At 42.6% G+C, this 20,859-nt stretch overlaps 1 protein-coding gene and 1 pseudogene across 1 annotated transcript; both read left to right on the top strand.

Moving 5' to 3' along the window:
* The first annotated feature begins 9,571 nt into the window (after positions 1–9,571).
* On the top strand, positions 9,572–12,991 carry TRIM60 (tripartite motif containing 60). Its single transcript, XM_059155281.1, has one exon. The coding sequence runs from the start codon at positions 9,657–9,659 to the stop codon at positions 11,067–11,069; it is 1,413 nt and encodes a 470-aa protein (XP_059011264.1). The 5' UTR covers positions 9,572–9,656; the 3' UTR covers positions 11,070–12,991.
* On the top strand, positions 12,807–14,749 carry LOC131825412 (glutathione S-transferase kappa 1-like; annotated as a pseudogene).
* The last annotated feature ends 6,110 nt before the right edge of the window (positions 14,750–20,859 follow it).

The following is a 20,859-nucleotide window of genomic DNA, read 5'->3' as shown; positions in this document are numbered from 1 at the left end:
TAAAAAAATGCTCCCATTACTCTTAGCAGCCATGAAATTACAAAGGTTTTGGGGGGCTGTGAGCCGGAAACCATGGGCAAAGACCAAATATGTATGAGAAATATATTTGGGTTGTCTGAATGATGACCACATAACAGTAGATTATTCTCCTGAGAATCCAGCCCTATGATTTCAATTAAAAAGTGATATATTAATTTTATGATTTCTTCTGCAAATATTAGCCTCTTAGTTATAAGAGTTAAGAGGCATCTTAATTACTGATTCTTCACCCTTGAAGATTTTATCTTCAAGTTGGCCAACTGACTCACCTTAAAAGACACTTCAAGGAGAGACCTGGGTGTGCCTCAGTTGGTGGGGCGTAATCTATAGAGTGGGACAGACCCACCCAAACATTCACTGAGATGCAAATTGATCCAAACAGGATTGTTCTTTCAAGGCTAACCTCCCCCTCACCTTCAACAACCTGTAATCCTACACAAGGTGAAATGGTAGTGGTGCTGTCTACAAGAGGGACAGGGTGTTGAAGATTTAAAAAACTAGCCTGCAGTATGGTTTGGCCTTACTTTGGCTCTCCAGTTTCTCATAGGAATAAAAATATTAATAACCCAAATTACATCGGGACTCAATGACCTTAATCACTGAGCCTTACAACCCCCAGCTAGCCTCAGGATCTCTTCTCCCGCTCCCGCTACGGGGTCATTGAGCAGGCGCAGGTCCCACACCGGCCCACTTGTGGGGGAGGGCCACGGCCAATCGCCGCGCGGAACAAATGTGCACCTCTGACAGAGGAACTCACACGCTCAGTAGCGGGTTAGGGTCAGTAGCAGGCTGCTGCCTGTCAACTCAGGGCACGCTTGAGCAACTGAGCAGCGTACTCCAGGTAAGCTGGGAGGGCCCGAGAAAGGGCTAGGCAGCTGAGCAGAGGTTTCTTGAGCATCTTCTGGCCTCCTGATTTCATGGTCCAGGTTTGTGTGCGACTGGGTCTCCTCAGACTCTGTCTTTGAGAGAAACACAAGATTCCCTCTCCGACTGCCCTCCGCCAAAAAGCCTTTTATTTATCTTTAAAGATTTTGTTTATTTATTTCCTAGCACAAGGAAGGGGACCGGCAGGCAGAGGCAGAATCAGGCTCCCAGTTGAGCAGGGAACCTCATGTGGAACTCGACCCCAGGACGCTGGGATCATGACCTGAGCCAAAGGCAGACGCTTAACTGACTGAGTCACGCAGGAGTCCAGCTAAAAATTCTTTTATTTTTTATTTTTAAAATACTTTATAATTTATTGGACAGAGATCACAAGTACGCAGAGAGGCAGGCAGAGAGAAGGGTGGTGGTGGTGGGGGGGGGGAAGCAGGCTCCGCGCTGAGCAGAGAGCCCGATGCTGGACTCCATCCCTGGACCCTGGGATCATGACCTGAGCTGAAGGCAGAGGCCTCAACCCACTGAGCCACCCAGGCGCCCCTAAAAACTTTTTTTTAAAAAGAAGTAAAGGGATGCCTGGGTGGCTCAGTCAGTTAAGCGTCTGCCTTTGGCTCAGGTCAAGATCCCAGGGTCTTGGGATCGAGTGCCGCACCAGGCTCCCTGCTCCCCTACTTATGTTTGCTCGCACTGTTTCGGGGGCGTACTTCCCTGTGTATCCTTTCGCAAACTCATAAATCTTTTTTTTTTTTTTAAAGAATAGGGTCCCTGGCCTGAGCACTGATGGATGTAGTCATAATGAAGGTGGTGTGACTGCCTGAAGTGGAGAGATTTTTACTGGAATGCTAGATTGCAAAGTGGCCACGTAACCTCCAAAGAAGGATTGTTGGTGTGTTAAGGTAGGATCTTCCAATTTCCAGTACTGGCACCTGCCTGGTGAAGTCAGTCATCCTGTATTTCTGATTTGTAGGCCTTGTAGGTAGGCAGTTATCTTAACCCCCCCCCCCCCCATGATGAGGTGAGGCTTTAGTATGTTAATACCATGAAGTCAGGTCCCTGGAGTCCAGTATTGAGACCTGGAAATCTACAAGTTTGTTTATTAGCCTGATACTTACGAGTTCATACTAGCCAATATTTTTCAGCAGCCACAAGAATAAAATAGGTAACAACTTTGAGGAAAAATAAAGAATTCAGACCATGAGTCATACATTCCCATGTTATTAACCAAAAGTTAACAAAAAATAAAGGTAAAACCACAAGTATGATCTGTGCTACGATGGAAAAATACGTGGAGTCAGGAAATAAGAGTAGGGACCAGATGTTGGTGGCCTCAAAGTCTTATCTACAGTAACGAAAAAGTTTTGCTTTGGAGTTGTGAAACTAATTGAACAGAGAAGAGATAGTCAAAATAGTAGGCTGTTTGTAAATTGGACTGGGAAAATGGCCCCAAAAGTTGCTTATTTAATTTCATGGCTTGAGTCTGGGTAGTGAGTTACAGGACTTAAGTATGTGGGAAACGAAGGACCCACTAGGAACCTGGATATGGGTAGGAACACTACCCACCTCCTTTTTATTTTAAATTAGATACTCTCTTTAAGGGCATGTGGGTAGCTCAGTCAGTTGAGTGGCAGACTCTTGGTTTCAGCTCAGGTTGTGATACTGGGGTCCTAGGACTCAGTCCCCAGTTGGGCACTGAGCTTAGTGGGGAAATCTACTTAAGGAGTCTGTCTCTGCCCCCTCTCATGCACACTCTCTCAAATGAATAAATCTTTTATTTATTTATTTTTTTAAAAGATTTTATTTATTTATTTGACAGATCACAAGTAGGCAGAGAGGCAGACAGAGACGCGGGGTAGGGAAGCAGGCTCCCTGCTAAGCACAGAGCCCAATGTAGGGCTCAATCCCAGGACCCTGAGATCGTGACCTGAGGCTAAGGCAGAGGCTTAACCCACTGAGCCACCCAGGTGCCCCTGAATGAATCTTTTAAAACATAAATGAAATACTCTAAAGCCATATAGCTGTTTTTTTTTCTGATTTCAAAAAATTCCATTCCTATTTGTTTAGCTATAAACCTTAGGCAATACTCTTAAAACTTCTTCTCATATTTACCCAATCCAAAAGTATCCATAAAATACAGAATACAATTTTATTTTAAGCTTATGTATGTAATCTTTATATCCAACATGGACCTTGAGTTCGACAACCCTGAGATATCAGGCATCCCTCACTCTTCAAACTGAGCCAGCCAGGTTCCCCAAAATACGGAATTGGAAACAAAGGTTAGGGACCCTTGTGACAGTGTTACTCATAAAAAGTTAGATTGGAAAATCAGAAGAATTAGAAGACACATTATCATTATTTGTATTTCTTTTTTATTGTGTGGGAGAGGAAAAATAATTACCCCTCTATCCCTCTAGGTTCTTGGCTGAAACCCTCATCTGTAATAAAAGAGGAACAGGAGAAAAAAAATTATGTACTCAAATCTGCATGTAAGGGAGACTCACAAAGATGAAACTCAAAAAGGCAGTGAGGTAGTTCATCCTGAACTAAGGAAAGAGATACGGAAATAGGGGAGGAAGGTAGTTCACAGGACAGTGAAAAGAGAAAACACGGTGAAGAAAGTTTGCCCTGACAAGGATTTAGTCTCCCAGATGAAAAAGTTGTCTATACTAGTTCTCTTCCAGGCACGGGCCCCTTGCATTGTAAATTGCACTTACAAAAGCATAGCTTCTATTCAGTTTTCAGAGCTTCTGTGTTTGCTGTTTCTCAAAATAAATAAGCTGAAAATCATCTTTATGCCAGAGAGACATATTTTGGGATAGTGTATCATGCTAATCTCCAATTGCAGTGTAATAAAAATGTTTAATGTAGGGGTGCCTGGGTGGCTTGGTTATGTCTGCCTTCAGCTCAGGTCATCATCATGGGGTCATGGGATCGAGCCCCATATTGGGATCCCTCTTCAGCGGGAAGCCTGCTTCTCTCTCTCAATCCTTTTAACTTGTGTTCTCTCTCTCTGTCAAATAAATAAATTAAAAAAAAAACTTCAAAATTCTTTTAAGAAATTTATTTTGAAAGACTGTACACTAACCAGGGGAGGGGCAGAGAAGCAGCCTCCTACTGAGCAGGGAGCCTGACCATCCAATCAAAGGACCCTGGGATCATGACCTGAGTCAAATGCAGACCATTTAATCTATTGAGCCACCCAGGTGTCCCTTAAAAAAAAAAAAAAGTTTAATGTAATAATACCATATTCCTTCTTCAAAATTAGAATCTATGCGGGCGCCTGGGTGGCTCAATTGGTTGGGCAACTGTCTTTGGCTCGGGTGGCTCGGGTCAGAGTCCTGGAGTGCCGGGATCAGGCCCCACATTGGGCTTCGAGCTCCATGGGGAGTCTGCTTCTCCCTCTGACCTCGCTTCTCATGCTCTTTCGTTGTCTGTCTCTCCGATAAATAAAATCTTAAAAAACAAAATTAGAATCTGTGCACTTTCTCTGCCAAACTACCATGAGTAATATTTTTTTTTTACTCATGAGAGGGGTAAGACATAGATAGTGGCTTATAGACTAAAATAGTGCTATAATGTAATATATTACATGATACAATATTGAGATAGTTGGGCTGGATTTCCAGAAGCTTTACAAGATTTTCTAATAATACTTGTGTCTGTGGGTTCCCAAGGCTACCTTAAATTCAGATAGTGCTATAAGGACTCGGAGTTCAGCGTAAATTGTACTCACAGCTGTGATTGATTATAGTGAATGGACTCAAAACAAAATCAGAAGGAAAAGTGCATGAGGTTCAAGTCTGGAGGAAACAGTGGCAACATTCAACAGTTCTCTCCCAGTTAAGTCACATAGGACCCATTTAATACTTTCAGCAACACATTATGATAATACATGTGAAATGTCCACCAGGGTAGCTCTATTAGAAGCTTTTATTGTCCAAGGTGGTTTTTTTTTTTTTTTTTTTAAGATTTTTATTCATTTATTTGACAGATCACAAGTAGGCAGAAAGGCAGAGAGAGATGAAGGGCTCTCTGCTCAGCAGGAAACCTGCAATGTGGGGCTCAGACTCCCAGGACCCTGGGATCATGACCTGAGCCCAAGGCAGAGGCTTTAACCCACTGATCCACCCAGGCGCCCAAGGTGCTTTTTCTTTGGGAACAGATCATGAGGTCACTCTCTGCTTAGGCTATATCAAATTTCTAGATTATCAGAAAGAATGCTGGCAGGTAGCATAAACCACATTAGTTGTACCAGTGTTTTAGGCTTGGTGAGCCATTGTTACCAGGGAATTGTGGGACCCCTCATACAATCCAAGCTCTGAGACTGGAGTCAAGGGCCAACTTTGCAAGCCCGGCTTTCTAAGGATGGCAGTCTTAGGCCTCTTACAGTCCCTCTTCTCTGCACAATACCACTTACTGAGCTTCTGTTCTGGGCAGGTACTGCATGCCATCCCCAGTGCACTTGGATATGTTTGCCGAGTTCTCTAAACCTCAACATTAGGGGTTTTTACCCAACTCTCACTGCATTTGCAGGGTTGATTAAATCAACTGGCCATTGGTGATAGCCTCCATCTCCAGGGCCTCTCCCTAGGAGGATACAGAGTAGGGCTGATAGTCTGCAACCCTCCAATCTTGCCTGGGTCCTTCTGGTGACCCACCTCCATTCTAAAGCTATCCTAGGAGTGCTCAGCCGGCACTTAACCTCATTAGCGTGTAAAATGCACTCTTGCCACTAGAGGGTGAGTTTAACGGTGTTAAGAGCCCTAGTCAGGAACCTAGGCCAAAGACCAAATAGGATTTCTTTTTCTTTTTGAAGAGTTTATTTATTTATTTGACAGAGATTACAAGTAGGCAGGCAGTCAGAGAGAGGAGGAAGCAGGCTACCTGCTGAGCAGAGAGCCCGCCGTGGGGCTCGATTCTAGGACCCTGGGATCATGACCTGAGCTGAAGGCAGGCTTTAACCCACTGAGCCACCCAGGCACCCCCCAAATAGGATTTCTTAATGTCTCCTGAGTACCAAGAAAAGCATAGTGTGCTTAATGGTTTAGTATGCTAGTAGTTAATAGCAGGCAGTTTTATGACTTTGGATAAGCATATTCTCAGTTCTCATAAATAAGTTCGTTTCACAGCTGTAATTAAAAATTTTAAGTCCCCCACAGTCAAGGCTAAAGATTTCACCCTACTTGAAGCTTAGCCTGTTGATATTTCATGGTTGCTGCCAGATGACACAAACTCCTGGCTCAGACAGGACTCAGTGACTCACTGGCACCGTCCATAACATAAGCATCAGGTTGGCATCAGTTCCACGTATCTCCCAAGTCTCTCATACTGAATGCTGTGTACACCATGGACTTGTCACACCAAAGAACTCTTTTGAGTTAGTTTTTAAAGATTTTATTTATTTAACAGATTGAGAGTACACAGGCAAGGAGAGTGGCAGGGAGAGGGAGAAGCAGACTCCTCACTGAGCACGGGAACCCAATATAGGGCTCCCAAGCCAAAGACAGCTGCTTAACTAACTGAGCCACCCAGGCGCCCCATTGGCGGACCCACTTTTATAGCAAGCCTGTTCCTGATCCACCAAGAAGACTTTACCTCCTCTTTCAGGGAAAGAGAAGTGGCCTCAGTGAAGAGCCATGAGGGCCCTGCATTCTTGGCATACCCAGGAGACCATGCAGTGACACTCAGGGCCTGTGTGAGAGCGCCTCTCCCAGCATTAATTGACAAACTTTGAAGGGTTTAATTGAGGAGAGTCAGTGACTGTGGAAGGCACTTAGCACAGTGTTTGACACACCAGAGACTTCTGGGCTCTCTCCATAAAGCTTTAGAATTCAACCTAGTGAAGATGTGAGGAAAGGGTCACTAGGCAGAGGGAATACTATTTATACAGATGGGGAGACAAAAAGGGTCTAAAAAAGACAGCGGTGCTAAATGAGAGGAAGTGGAGAAAGGAGCTATGTGGGTCAGGCTGTGTTGGAAAACCCACCTTTTACCAGCCCATTCCTGCCATCCACACTCACAGGACATGAACCCTGCTGTCCCCACCCATGTGTGGATGACAGTGGCCCGAAGATCTGGCAACTTACTTGGATTTAAGGTATGTGTTAGATGAGGTGAGTAGAAACCATTTCCCTGAGGAGGTAACATTTGAGAAGATCAGAAGGAAAAAGGCAGAGGTACACAAAGATACCTGGGTAGAATGCTTACGCAGTTACCTCAGCATGTTCAACCAAAACAGTTGTCTACTGCAGTGAATCAAGAAGAATGATAGAAGCCAAGCTCAGAGTGACAAGTACGGTCAGTTTTGAATGTGTTAGGAAACGGGAATCTGGATAACATACAAGGGACACCTCTATACTATCGAAATTCCTGTGAATTCTGTTATTTCAAAGTATTAAAAGTTTTAGAGAAATTACCTTAAGGCTCATCCAAATGTTTAACTCAAATGGAAGTGGTACAGGGTTTTGTACACGATGTTGAGGATTTAAAGTTCCTTTAGAAACTGGAGCATTTTGGGGTGCCTGGATGGCGTAGTCCGTTAAGCATTTGCCTTTGGCTCAGGTCACGATCCCAGGGTCCTGGGATTGAGTCCTAGGTTAGATTCCCTGCTCTGGGGGCTGGCCTCTCCCTGTCCCTCTGCCGCTCCCCCCACTCAGGTTTCCTTGCTCTCTCAAATCTCAAAAAAGAAAGAAATTACAGGATTTTAAGCTCTAGAAAGAGATGTTAGGAGTTGTATATTTGAAGAAAGTTTTTATAACTTGGGATGGCAAATGGATGCAAGGGAAGAATGACGGAAGTAGGCTGACTGGGTAGAGGGGTGGCACCGTGATTCTCTTGAGACCTGATTGCAGCTTGGACGAGGTTAAGCTGCCATATTAGGTCCGTATGTCTTAAAGGGTGGCAGCCTGCCCAAATGATAAAGACAATGAGTAGAAAGAGCAGGGAACATAAGTAATAAATTGTGTGTCCCAGTGCTCTACAAAATGAACTACACCTCTCCCTTTGATGTAAACATTTAGATGAGCCTGAAGGTGATTTTTTAAAAACTTAAATACTTTGGAATAATAGATTCACAGGACTTTAGAAAGACTACGGAGAGGTCTCCTCCATATTCTTTTTGTCATCCAGATTCCCATGTTTCTTTTATTTTTTATTTATTTTTTAATTTATTTGACACACAGAGAGAGCACAGGTAGGCAGAGAGGCAGGCAGAGAGAGAGGGGGAAGCAGGCTCCTCACTGAGCAGAGAGCCCGACGCGGGGCTCGATCCCAGGACACTGAGATCATGACCTGAGCCGAAGGCAGAGGCTTAACCCACTGAACCACCCAGGTGCCCCAGATTCCCATGTTTGTTAATGATACTGCATCAAAACCAGACAAGTATGTACTTTTTTTTTTTTTTTTTAAAGATTTTATTTATTTGAGAGAGAGAGAGTATGAGAAGGGGGAGGGTCAGAGGGAGAAGCTGACTCCCTGCCAAGCAGGGAGCCCGATGCAGGACTCAATCCCGGGACTCCAGGATCATGACCTGAGCCGAAGGCAGCCGCTTAACCAGCTGAGCCACCCAGGTGCCCCTACAGTTTGTTTTTTTAAAGTTAATATTTCAGAGTAATATTCAAAGATCATGACCCCTTCCTCTGTAAATACTTAGCACATATTTCCTAAATGTAAGATATTTTCTGTAGCTGTGATGCAGTTATCAAATCTGGGAAGTGTAATTTTGGTGTTACTATTTAATAGTGCATATTCAAATTTTTGCCATTCTATGCTATCTATTTTCTAATTTAAAAAAAAAGTTATTTATTTCATTGGACAGAGTGAGTTCACATGCAGGGGAGGGGCAGAACGAGAGGCAGAAGCAGACTCCCTGCTGAGCAAGGAGCCCATGTGGGACTGGATCCCAGGACACTGAGATCATGACCTGAGCAAAGGCTTTAATGACTGAGCCGCCAAGGCACTCCCATGCTGTCCACTTTAGAGCAATTTATTTGCTGTCTATACTCTAGATACCTAAAATTACAAATTTCTCTTAGTAGTTTCTTTAATCTCTTAATGTAGAAATTCTCCCATTTTTTTTTTTCAGTGCCATCGCATAGAGTTAAAGACCATCGATTTGCCCGTGGTTTAGATTTTAGTGATTGTTTCCTTGTGATTAAATACAGGTAAATTTCTTTCTTTTTTGTGGGGGGGATACTCTGATGTTTCCTCATTGCGGGCCATCAGTTTGTCCTTTCTTGGTCATGAGGAATTCTTCAGATCTCTGCATTATAGAGGCACATATTTTTCCTCTCTGTAAATAAAATACAATTGTTAGACTGATACTTGGAGATTTTGTGAACATGCTACTATGCAGGAAACCTCACTGAACAGTTTTTACAGTTACTGATGATTCTTGCCTCAATTAATTACTATGATTAACAAGTCTAGGAGATTTTTGAAAATTAAAAACTTTTCTCATCCACAGGGATGATTGCTTCCTTGGACCTGTTGCTACTTGCCTGAAGAAGGAAGTCATTAATCTTAAATTTAGGAGGTTTCCTCTGTGAGAGAGCTGCAGGCAGGAATCCTTTGCCCTCAAGCTAAGGGGCAAGACTTCATTGGCTGCCCTCTGGGCGTGCTGGACCAGTGAAACCTAGGTCTGTGAGGCCTGGAGGAGGCTATCTGCTCACTGGGTCTTGAGCTTAAGGCAGGCCTTGCCAAGGGGAGCATTCTTATCCCCCACTTTTGTTGTCGGCTCCATGGAATTTGTGACAGGCCTGGTGCACCTCCAAGAGGAGTCTAGCTGCCCCATCTGTTTGGATTACTTGAAAGACCCAGTGACTATAAACTGCGGGCACAACTTCTGTCGCTCCTGCATCAACATGATGTGGAAGGATCTAGATGATACCTTCCCCTGTCCTGTCTGTCGTTTTTGCTTTCATAACAAAAGCTTCAGGAGCAATCGCCAGCTCAGTAATCTGACTGAAATTGCTAAAAGACTGCAGGTCCGAAGGAGCAAGAGGAAAAGGCAGGAGTATTCTATGTGTGAGAAGCACAATCAGTTTCTGACCCTGTTTTGTGGGAAGGACCTAGAGGTTTTATGTACACAGTGCAGTTTCTCTGTTCAACACCAGAAACACTATATTTACCCCATTAAGAAAGCTGCCACCTTTCACAGGAAAATTCTAGAATATAGCATTGAGCCCTTGAGGGACAATGTGGAACGAGTTGAAAAAGTGTTAAGTCTTCAAACCAGCAAAATAGTGGACCTGAAAAGGAAGGTAGAGGACAGGAGAGAAGAAATCATTTCCGAATTTGAGCAAATCAGACAGTTTCTACAGAATCAGCAAGAGGCTCTTCTTAGGCAGATGGACGATGAAGAGAGGGACATTCTAACAAAACTAAACGAGAACCAGAGAACATTTTCAGGTCACGTTTCCACATTAAAACATCTGCTCAAGGAGGTAGAGTGCAGGTGTGTGCAGTCAGAACTGGAATTACTGACCCATATTAAGGGTATCTACAACAGGTATCAAAATCTAACATATCCTGAGCTCTTCGTATTCCAGTTAAAGAAATACGGATTTAGTCTTCCTCCACAGTATTCTGGCTTGGACAGAATTATCAAGCCATTTAGAGCAGATGTGATGCTTGATCTTGAAACAGCACACCCTCAGCTTATTGTGTCTGAGGATAGAAAAAGTGTGCGATATGGAAACCAAAAAAAACACCTTTGTTACAACCCGAGGAGATTTTATCTCTGCCCTGCTGTCCTGGGTTCGAGGAGCTTTAATTCTGGCCGGCATTACTGGGAGGTAGAAGTGGGAAACAAACCTAAATGGACCTTGGGGGTGTGTCGAGACCGTTTTCCCAGGAATTGGAGGACTTGGCCTGTAGTTGAGGGTGGATTCTGGGCAATTGGGCGATACATTGAAAGCATTTATGTTATACTGGGTGGTAAGAGAACCCAACTTCTGCCTATAGTAAGACCCAGTAAGATTGGCATTTTTCTGGACTGCGAGTTGGGTGAAGTTTCCTTTTACAATATGAATGATAGATCTCTCCTCCATAATTTTAATGATTCTCTTATAGAAGCTGTGTGTCCCTATTTCTATATTGGAGTAGATTCTGAACCTCTTAAAATCTCTTCAGTAACAGATGATGAACGATGAAGTACCTGGGAAACCGTGTCATTTCAATGTCTCGGGGTAACTTAGCCAGTAAATTTAGTCTCAGTAATTCTGGACTCTTCACGGTTTACTGCTGAAAACCAGAATAGATTTTTCTCCCATTTTCAACAACTATAAAAACATGGTAGTAATGCCAGTTTTATAGATGTTTTGGTATCAATGGCCAAGTGCTTTGAAGTTCTTAGAGTATTTGAGAATTAAATTACTTACCAAATCCAAGAAAATATTTTCTGTTGAAATTGTATGTAGGTTGCCTTTTAATGATAGTCATTCCTTTACAGTTGAGTAAGTTGTCTTAACAGATACCCTTAATACATACCTACCTTCAGTGGATTCTTTGGTTTCTTTCCATAATTCTTGACACCATATTTCCTCTTCACTGTATATGTCTATTAGTTGACACAGTTGGCTGAATAGGTACTTAATGATTTTGGCCTTTTAAAGGCCCTTTCTCTACACACTTTTAAAAAAAAAAAAAATTTCACAGAGATTACAAATAGGCAGAGGGACAGGCAGCGAGAGGGGGAAGCAGGCTGCCTGCTGAGCAGAGAGCCCAATGTGGGGACCCTGAGATAATGACCTGAGCCGAAAAGCAGAGGCTTAATTAATTGAGCTACCCAGACGCCCCTCCCTACACACATTTATACATACAAATGTATGTGTATAATCTGAACAGGTTTTTTCCTGGTGAACGTGGTTCTGGGTCTCACATTCCAATCTGAATGAGCTACCTATATATATAGCTGTCTGTTTACTATCCACTGTCTTGGGAATTGTCCTCTGTTCTTAAATTCCTTATTGGTTTAATCCCACGTCTTCCTGCTTGTTTTATCTTTTCATTTGGAGTGTCATCCTACCCCAGATACTTTAAAATTGGGGGGATTTTGCATGTTTCGAAATTATTTTACTCGACATCTACTGAGGTGACAGTTAAGCCAAATACGTATGGCTACATTGGAAATCATACTACCTAATCTTCAAAAGATACTATTCTTTCTAAGTCTGATACTAGTCTACTGTTGATATTTGGGTACCATTTTTTAGGATGTTTTACTAATTTTTTAATTTTAATTTTTAAGATTTTCTTTTTTATTTGACAGAAACAGGGAGCACAAGCAGTGGGAGAGGGAGAAGCATACTTCCTGCTGAGCAGGGAGCCCTGATGTGGGGCTCAATCACAGGACCCTGGGATCATGACCTAAGCGGAAGGCAGACACTTAACTGAGCCACCCAGGCACCCCACTTAGCATGTTTTAAAGACCTTTTTTACTCTTAGTGTTCTGAGTTTTTATCCATTTATTTTGCTGAGTGGTGAGATACTCTGTCAGGATTATTAAGAGAAACAACCAGTAAGATGTACATTTTTAAAGAAGGGTTTATCTTAAGTGGTTGGCTCAAATGGTAGTGGAGACCAAGAAATCTGTGAAGACAGGCATGGCAGGTTTTAAAACCAGCAACCTAGGGATCCAGGGAAGACTGACTGCTGCAGTTCAAGTGTGAAGGTCATCTCCCAGTAGAACTCCCTCTTGGCTTGTGATAGTTCAGACTTCTGTTTTGTTCGTGCTTTCAGTAGATTGAATGAGGCTCTCCCACATAAGAGGACAATCTCCTTAAAGTCCACCAGTTTAAGTGTCAGTGTTTTCCCAAAATCTCCCTCGGGAACAATCAAATAATAAGTATAAGAAATTGATTGAGCAACTTAGAAGCTAAGAAAGCGCTATGGGTCCAGGGAAGAGTAAATCAGTGACCAGGGGATAAAAGTACTGTGAGTGTGTGTGTGCGTGTGCGGGCATGTGCATGTGGGGGTTAGCTGCCTGAACTTGGGTGGTCAGGGTAGGCATTTTAGAGAACACAGCAGAACTTCAGATGAGGGAAAAGCAGTGGTAGCAGGGAGAAGGGCTCAGCAAATGTTACAGGGAAGGGATTGGCACACCAGGGACAGCACAGAAGCCTGGGAGTGGAGTGAGTGCAGGGGGAGTTTTGTGAGGTCAGAAAGGTGAGTTATGGAGAGGGGGAGAACCACCAGCCTTTGTAGGGTCAAATAGGCCATGTCAGGATTTTAGTCTGTGAAGTAAATGGGTCCTTAGAGACTTTGAGGGAGAGAGTAACTTCATCAGATTTTCTTGTTAGAGAATCTCTCCCTTCTATATACACTGGCCTACTTGCCCTTATTGGAACATAGTCGGTGTAGTAACCTTTCTTAGTATTCTTATTTAAGAATTTTATAGCTAGGGGCGCCTGTGTGGCTCAGTGGGTTAAACCTCTGCCTTTGGCTCAGGTCATGATCTCAGGGTCCTGGGATCGAGCCCTGCATTGGGATCTCTGCTCAGCAGGATGTTGCTTCCTCCTCTCTTTCTATCTCTCTCTCCCCCTCTTTCTCCCTCTCTCTCTGCCTGCCCCTCTGCCTACTTGTGATCTCTGTCAAATAAATAAATAAAATCTTTTTAAAAAAAAAGAATTTTATAGCTAGTATTTTTGATGTTCTTTGCTTCCTATGTTTACTCCTCCAGATTCCTCCTGGTTATTTAGTCTGTCCTTCATGTCAGACATTCCATGTTAAACTGATAAATGTTTCTTCATAACTATGGGTGAAATAACTAGAAACCTTACTGGAAACTGCACCTACTTGCATTTTTATGAATTTGAATAGCATACATTTCTTAAAAGAAGAATTGGTTTACTGCTGTATACATTGAACCTTTCTGATAACATATTTCTAGTTGCCAACCCCTGACCCTCAGCAGAATTACCATGGTACTCTGGTGCACCTGGGTGGCTCACTTGGTTGAGACTCTGCCCTTAGGTCAGGTTGTGATCCCGGAGTTTTGGGATTGAGCCAGGAATCTGGCTCCCTACTCTATGGGGAGTCTGCTTCTCCCCACTGCATGTGACTTCTCTCTCTGATTGATAAAATCTTTTAAAAAAAATTTAACAATGTTATTCCAGTAATGGTATGTGAGGGTTATCTTTGCCCATTTTATATGGTATAGTTCATTGTAGTATACTGCATTTTTAAAAGTTACATGTAATGGCACCCTGGAGCTTTTCTGTGATGTGTGGTCCCTGTACTCCTGCCTGGGCTTCGAGGTCCTGATACTAGAGCTGATAGCATCTGAAACATAAGTGTCATTGCATCGGTTATGAAAGACAGATACAGGCAGCCAACTCTGCCTCCCTGCAACACCCAATACCTGGGAAATGACATTAGGCTCCGGAGACAGCATATCCCAAGTTCCCATCTGGTTCCCCAAGGATGACTTCTCTGTGGTCCTTGAGAGGAACATTCATTGGCCCTGCGATTCCTCACCAGTGTCACTTTGGAGCACGGAGAAATGCTGGAGAAGGTGTCTGGGGAACTATGGATGAGCATCTGAGCTCAGGGTGAAAAGATCTCTAAGCCCCAGAACGTCCTAGTTGCGGAACAAGTCCAAGGACTTCCTGAAAAGACCTCAATACCAAAGGTGAAAGAACGAGTTAAAGGAGACCTCCAAGGCAGCCTGCAGATTGGTGGTGGGGGGTGCCCATCTGGGTGGCCAGATCCATGTGCTATTTGGCTCCGACCAGGTGCAGTTGCCAGTACCGGCTGGGAGAGAAGTGGATGGGCTCTGCCTCCAGCCGTGAATGCCAGACTTGAAGGATGGCTGGGGGCGGGGGGGAGGTGAAACTCAGACCATTAATTGGATTACTGTCGTCTTCTGTGCCACACCAGGACTCTGGATTCTCTGATAAAGGTTCCTCTCTGGCCCTTGGGGGGTGGTGGGGGGTGGGGAGGGTGTGTGTGACTTGTTACCTATCTCTGGTCTCAATGGCTACTTCTACTGCCATGTCTCAAAAGTGTGTTCCAGGAGCCGAATAAACTTGATGCCATCAAGTAAATACACATACGAGTAGCTTCAAGTTTTTTGTTTCAATTACTCCCTTTAGTGAAACTTTCATATTTATGTTAGATCTGTTGATCTACTATTATACGTATGTAATCTGTATGCTCACATAACCTGTATGTACACACACAACACATAAATACATAAACACAAATGCACTTCCATAATGTTTGTATACATCATACATATATATGGGAGTGAACTTTGTTGCTAGTATTTTCCATTGTTGAAATTGCTTTTAACCTTTTGCCAATGGTTTGTTTTTGCTATAAAGAAGTCTCATTTATATTGACTTGCCAACCATTTTTAGTTGCTTTTGATCAACGTTAATCTCCAGTCTGTTTAAAATATTCCCAACATTTTATCAAACTTCTCTGATGTCTAACATTTCAATAACCTTTCTACTAAAATATTGTATATTTAACAACAAAAACATCGCTCTTTTGTTTTTTTGTTGAGCCATGGTTGACAGTTTGTGAATAATTTTTTCATGTTAAATACAAATGATTTATTTAAAAAAACTTGTGTATTGTGTGTATAGTATTGCAGTTTTAAAATCTCTGTCTTTTCCTTTGTTTTATGAGACTTGGAGCCTTTGAGTCATTTTCACAAGTGGATACTAGAGTCTCTCCTGTGTTGGCTTTGAAATGTTTTTATAGTTTCGGTTTCTATATTTAAATGAACTGAATTTTATGTATAGCACTAAATGGAGTCCAGTGTCCATCTGGATAACCGGTTGTACCCAAACCATTTATTGAAAAATTCTCACTGATCTGCATGGGAGCTTTATCCCACAGCCAGTTTCCATGTGTTTGACTCTGTGTCTGGATTCTCTCTTCTGTTTTGTGAGTCTGTTAGCCTATCCCTGCACCAGTACAACAGTTTCATAATTACTAAGACATTATTTAATAATTACTATGTTGATGTCAGGTAAAATGTTTGTTTGTTCCTTCTCTCTGGAATGTCCTGATTCTTCTTGGTGTTTTGTTCTTCAGCTTATCTTAATCCCATTAAAATAACATCTGAGGATTTTATTGGGATCACCCTGAAGCCATAATTTTAATTGGCATTTTTGCTATATTGTGTGTTGTCATGCATACCTATGGTGTCCTACATTTATAAAGGTATTCCTTAATACCGTCCCCTGAATATTTGATTTTCTTCACAATATGTACTTACTTTAATTTCTAGCTATTTAATAATTTTTTTCTAATATTTGATGCAGTTATAAAACTTTACTAAATAAACAGTGTTGCTATTGAATATACATGGATGAATATACAGTGTTGATGAACAATGTTAACATTAGTTTAAGGGACACAGCATAGTGATTCAATAAGTCTCTGTTACGCTGTGTTATCACAGGTGTAGCTGTCATCTGTCACCATACAGCACTATTCCAATATCATTGACAAATTCTCTGTGCTGTACCTTTTATTCCTGTGACTTACTATTCCATAACTGGAAACCTGTATCTCCCTCTCCCTTCACCCATTTTGCCCATCTCCCTGCCCCTGCTGCTCAATTCTCTGCATTGAGTCTATTTCTGCCCTTTTTTCCCCTGCTGCCATTCATGTGTGTGTTTTTTAGATTCCACATAAAAGTGGAATAATGTTTTTTAGGTCCATCTGTGTTGTTGCAAATAGGCAAGATCTCATATTCTTTAATAGAATAATTCCACTGTGTCTACGTAGTATATATGCCCCACCTTTATTGATGGACAACTAAGTTGCTTCCCTATCTTGGCTACTGTAAATAATGCTGCAATAAACGTAGGTAAAATTTTCATTTAATAAACATTGTTAATTTTTTTGTTGTTGCCCACATACTGATACACATTACATACACATTTCATAATAATGCTGCTATAAATAACCCTCAGAAGGCTGGGTGGCCCAGTAGGTTAAGTGTCTGCCTTAGGCTCAGGTCATGATCTCAGGGTCCTGGGATTTATCAGGCTCCCTGCTCCCACTTTACAATACCTCCCACTAGCTCTCTTAATCGCTCTCAAATAATCTGTAAAACAAAAATACCAATATTTTACCTGGGTACCTGTGAATTTTCTAAAAAAACAATTACGTTCTTTTGGGGTTTTTTTTTTTGAAGATTTAATTTTTTTGATAGAGGGAATACAAGCAGGAGAGGGGGAAGCAGGCTCCCTGCTCTGCAGGGACCGCCCCACCCCACCTATGAGGGACTTGATCCCAGGACACTGGGACCATGACCTGAGGCCAAGGCAGATGCTTAACTGACTAAAGCACCCAGGCGCCGCAAGATAGTATGTTTTTGCAGATAATACCTTAGTTCTCAATCTCCCTAATTTACATAATCTTTTAAAAAATTAAAAAATAACCCTCAAGATTTTATCTGGATTCTTGTGAGTCTTCTAAAAGACAGTTACGTTCTTGCAGGTAATACCTTTGTTTCCTTTCCATGCTTAAGACATTTTCAGGGTCACCTTATGGAGCTGGTTCCAGCCTGTATAATTAGGCTGCTGGACTGTCATCACCCTAACCCACTGACCAGTCATGGCATCACTAGAGCAGACAGCTACACATTATGTATACACTTGATTTTTTTAAATATATGTATTTTATCTATTTGGCAGAGAGGTGGGGGAAAGCAGGCTCCCTGCTGAGCAGAGAGCCCAATGCGGGTCTCCATCCGGGGACCCTGAGATCATGACCTGAGCCGAATGCAGAGGCTAAACCCACTGAGCCACCCAGGGCCCCTATTCGATGTTTTTTGAAAAACATTGCATCATTTACAAATTGTTGTTGCTGAAAAATTTGGATCTGAATTCAGCAAACCTTTGCAGCTACCTTGTAGTTGATCGCAAACACGGGAATAAGCTAAATGACACTATGAGGAAACAATACAGTTATGTGGAAATTATCCAGGAGAATGACCTAGTCACTTCAATAAAAAGTATCCAGAAACCAATCCCCCCCCCCCCCCCAATAAAAGGCCAGTTGGAACTGAAAATTTCTATACTTGTTCTTACAAAAGGCCAAGAAGCAATGGAACCAAAAATTTTAAATGTGAAACCTGGAACTTCGGATCGTGATTCGAACAAACCAAATTTAAGAAGGCATTTATGAACCACTAGGGGAAATTTGAATATGGATTAAATATTTAAAGCATTGGTTATTTTCTTAGGTATTATAAAGGTAGGCTAATGTCCATATTTTTATTTATTTATTTTAGAGATTTTATTTGAGAGCATATGTGGGGGGGGGGGGAGATGGAGAGGGAGAGGGTGAAGCAGACTTCCCGATGAGTGGGAATCCTGTCACAGGGTTCAATCCCAGTACCCTGAGGTCATGTCCAAGCTGAAATTAGACACTTACCTGACTGAGCCACCCAAGCACCCCAGTGTCCATACTTTTAGTAGTAGGTGCTTATGTGTGTGTGTATGAAACGACAGCAACTGTAAGGGCCTATTTAGCCACAGCGACTCCATCTTGGTTAAAAGCCATTTTGTTGTTTGTGCAGTAAAACTTAAACTGACCCTGCCCCCTTCTCCCCGCCCCCCGCCAAGAAACTTACTTAAAAGCAAGTCTGGGAAACCAGCAGAATGTTTCAGCCAATTCCTAATAACAGAGCCCAGAATACAAGGCCAGGTGGGCCAGTCCGTGATAACAGAGTGCAGAATACAAGGATGAATCAGGCCAGGTGGAGACATCCAATCAGTAAAACACACATACTGTCTCCTTAACCACCAACGAATGTAAACTCCGCCTTTTGGGCGCCAGTTCTGACCAGTGATAGGCTAGTTCAAACAGCTACTATAGGACCAATTATAATTCAATTGGCCACCTGCATGTGGCCTAACATGACTATGCAACTTTCTGTGTATGTTACAATCTCATTGTCCACCTATGTGTGACCAGGCTTTTGCTCTATAAAAGTTAGTCTGTGAGGCTGGGCGGGGTCGCTCTCTTCAAAGGTGCCCCTGACCAGTCAGTCAGTCAATTCTTGAGCCTGTAAGCTGGGGGTGGTCCCTCTTTGGAGGCAGCCCTGGCCGATCAGTCCGACTTCAAATTTAGCACAGAATAGAGCTTTGCATAACTTTCACTTCGTTTCAGTCTCGTTCCCCTGACCGGATCAGTCTAACTTTTAATACTTTTCGTAAAATAAAACTTTAAATAACTTTCACTTTGTCTCAGTCTAGTTTTGTTTAATAACAGACCTAACACAACCAAAAGGGGAAAATTGAACAGAAATTAACAAACTCAGTAAATGTTGAATGAGGGTTAATGGAAACGTGCTGTTTTAAGAATTTTGTTCTTCCTGCTTCTGTATATCTTTTAAACGGTTTCATATTAATTTTTTAAAAAAGATTTTTATTTATTTGACAGAGAGGGAATACAAGCAGGGGGAGTGAGAGAGGGAGAAGCAGGCTTCCACTGAGCAAGGATCCTCCTGACAGGGCTCCATCCCAGGATCCTAGGATCATGACCTGAGTTGAAGGCAGACGCTTCATGACTGAGCCACCAGGGGGCCTTCATAGTAATTATTATTATTTTTTTTTTTTAAAGATTTTTATTTAGTTATTCGACAGAGAGAGACACAGTGAGAGAGGGAACACAGCAGGGGGAGTGGGTGAGGGAGAAGCAGGCTTCCCATGGAGCAGAGAGCCTGATGCGGGGCTCGATCCCAGAACCGTGGGATCATGACCTGAGCCAAAGGCAGACACTTAACCACTGAGCCACCCAGGTGCCCCCATAGTAATTATTTTTAATAGTAGATTGAAAGGTACCACATTCCAGTGCATAAAGGAATGAGATAGATGAATGGTTTGGGGGTAGTTTAAAATTATCTGTAATATTTAATTTTTAAAATATTAAAATATTGAATCAAATACAATTTTAAAAAATATTTTAAAGATTTTATTTGACAGAGTGAGGCACAGAGAGGGAACACAAGCAGGGGGAGGCACAGAGGGAGAAGCAGGCTTCCTGCTGAGCAGGAAGCCCCAAGCGGGGCTTGATCCCAGGACCCTGAGATCATAACCTGAGCCGAAGGCAGACACTTAACAATGGAGCCACTCAGGTGCCCTTGAATCAAATACTATTTTAATATGTGTTCTACATGAATTAGTTACACCTGAGTTTGGAAGAAAGCATTATGAAGGATCTTTTGTTTATTTTTTTAAGACATTTTATTTACTGAGGTGCCTAGGTGACTCAGTTGGTTAAGCATTTGCCTTTAGCTCCCATCCTGATCTCAGGGTCCTGGGATGGGATAGAGCCCCAAGTTCGGTTCTCTCAGAGGGAAGTCTGCTGCTTCCTCTCCCTCTGCTCCCCAGCCCAGCTTGTGCTAAGTCTAGTGTGCTGCCAGTGTACCATAGGAGTGCCTTGGGTGTTTTGCCTTGTAACCTTGATTTGAATCTTTGTTTTGACAAAGACATAGGCAGCAGTAGCAGAAGCAGTGTAAATGTTTTATAGAGTCTTAGTGAGCTATCTGCTTGAGGAGCATGGAGCTCAGTAATTAAAATCTTCATATAATGATGGTTACTTACACAGTGACTGCCCTTGCCCCACACATGGGACTACTCAGCATCCAGGAATTTCACAGAGAGTCTTTACCCTGAGTGTTCTACAGAGCAGGAGCCAATGTCTAGTGAGACATTCAACCAATTAGTCATGGGTTAGAGACTTCCCCTGAAACTACACAGGTCACAGCTCATGCCAGAATCTAGACACACAACTCATTCTAAGACCTGCAGTTAGGTCTAGACTGAGACACATGACCCACAACCACATTAAAGAAGAGCTCAACCTTTTCTTCTATCCCTAAATGCCAATAATTATGAAAACATCTGACACAGGACAGTTAAATCTAGTCAGTTAAGCATCTGCCTTCCCCTCGGGTCATGATCTTAGGGT

This window comes from Mustela lutreola, chromosome 1 (genome assembly GCF_030435805.1).
Source record: "Mustela lutreola isolate mMusLut2 chromosome 1, mMusLut2.pri, whole genome shotgun sequence".
Lineage (NCBI taxonomy): Eukaryota > Metazoa > Chordata > Mammalia > Carnivora > Mustelidae > Mustela > Mustela lutreola.
Note: the sequence above shows the minus strand (reverse complement) of the source record. Positions and strands in the feature narration are given on the sequence as shown.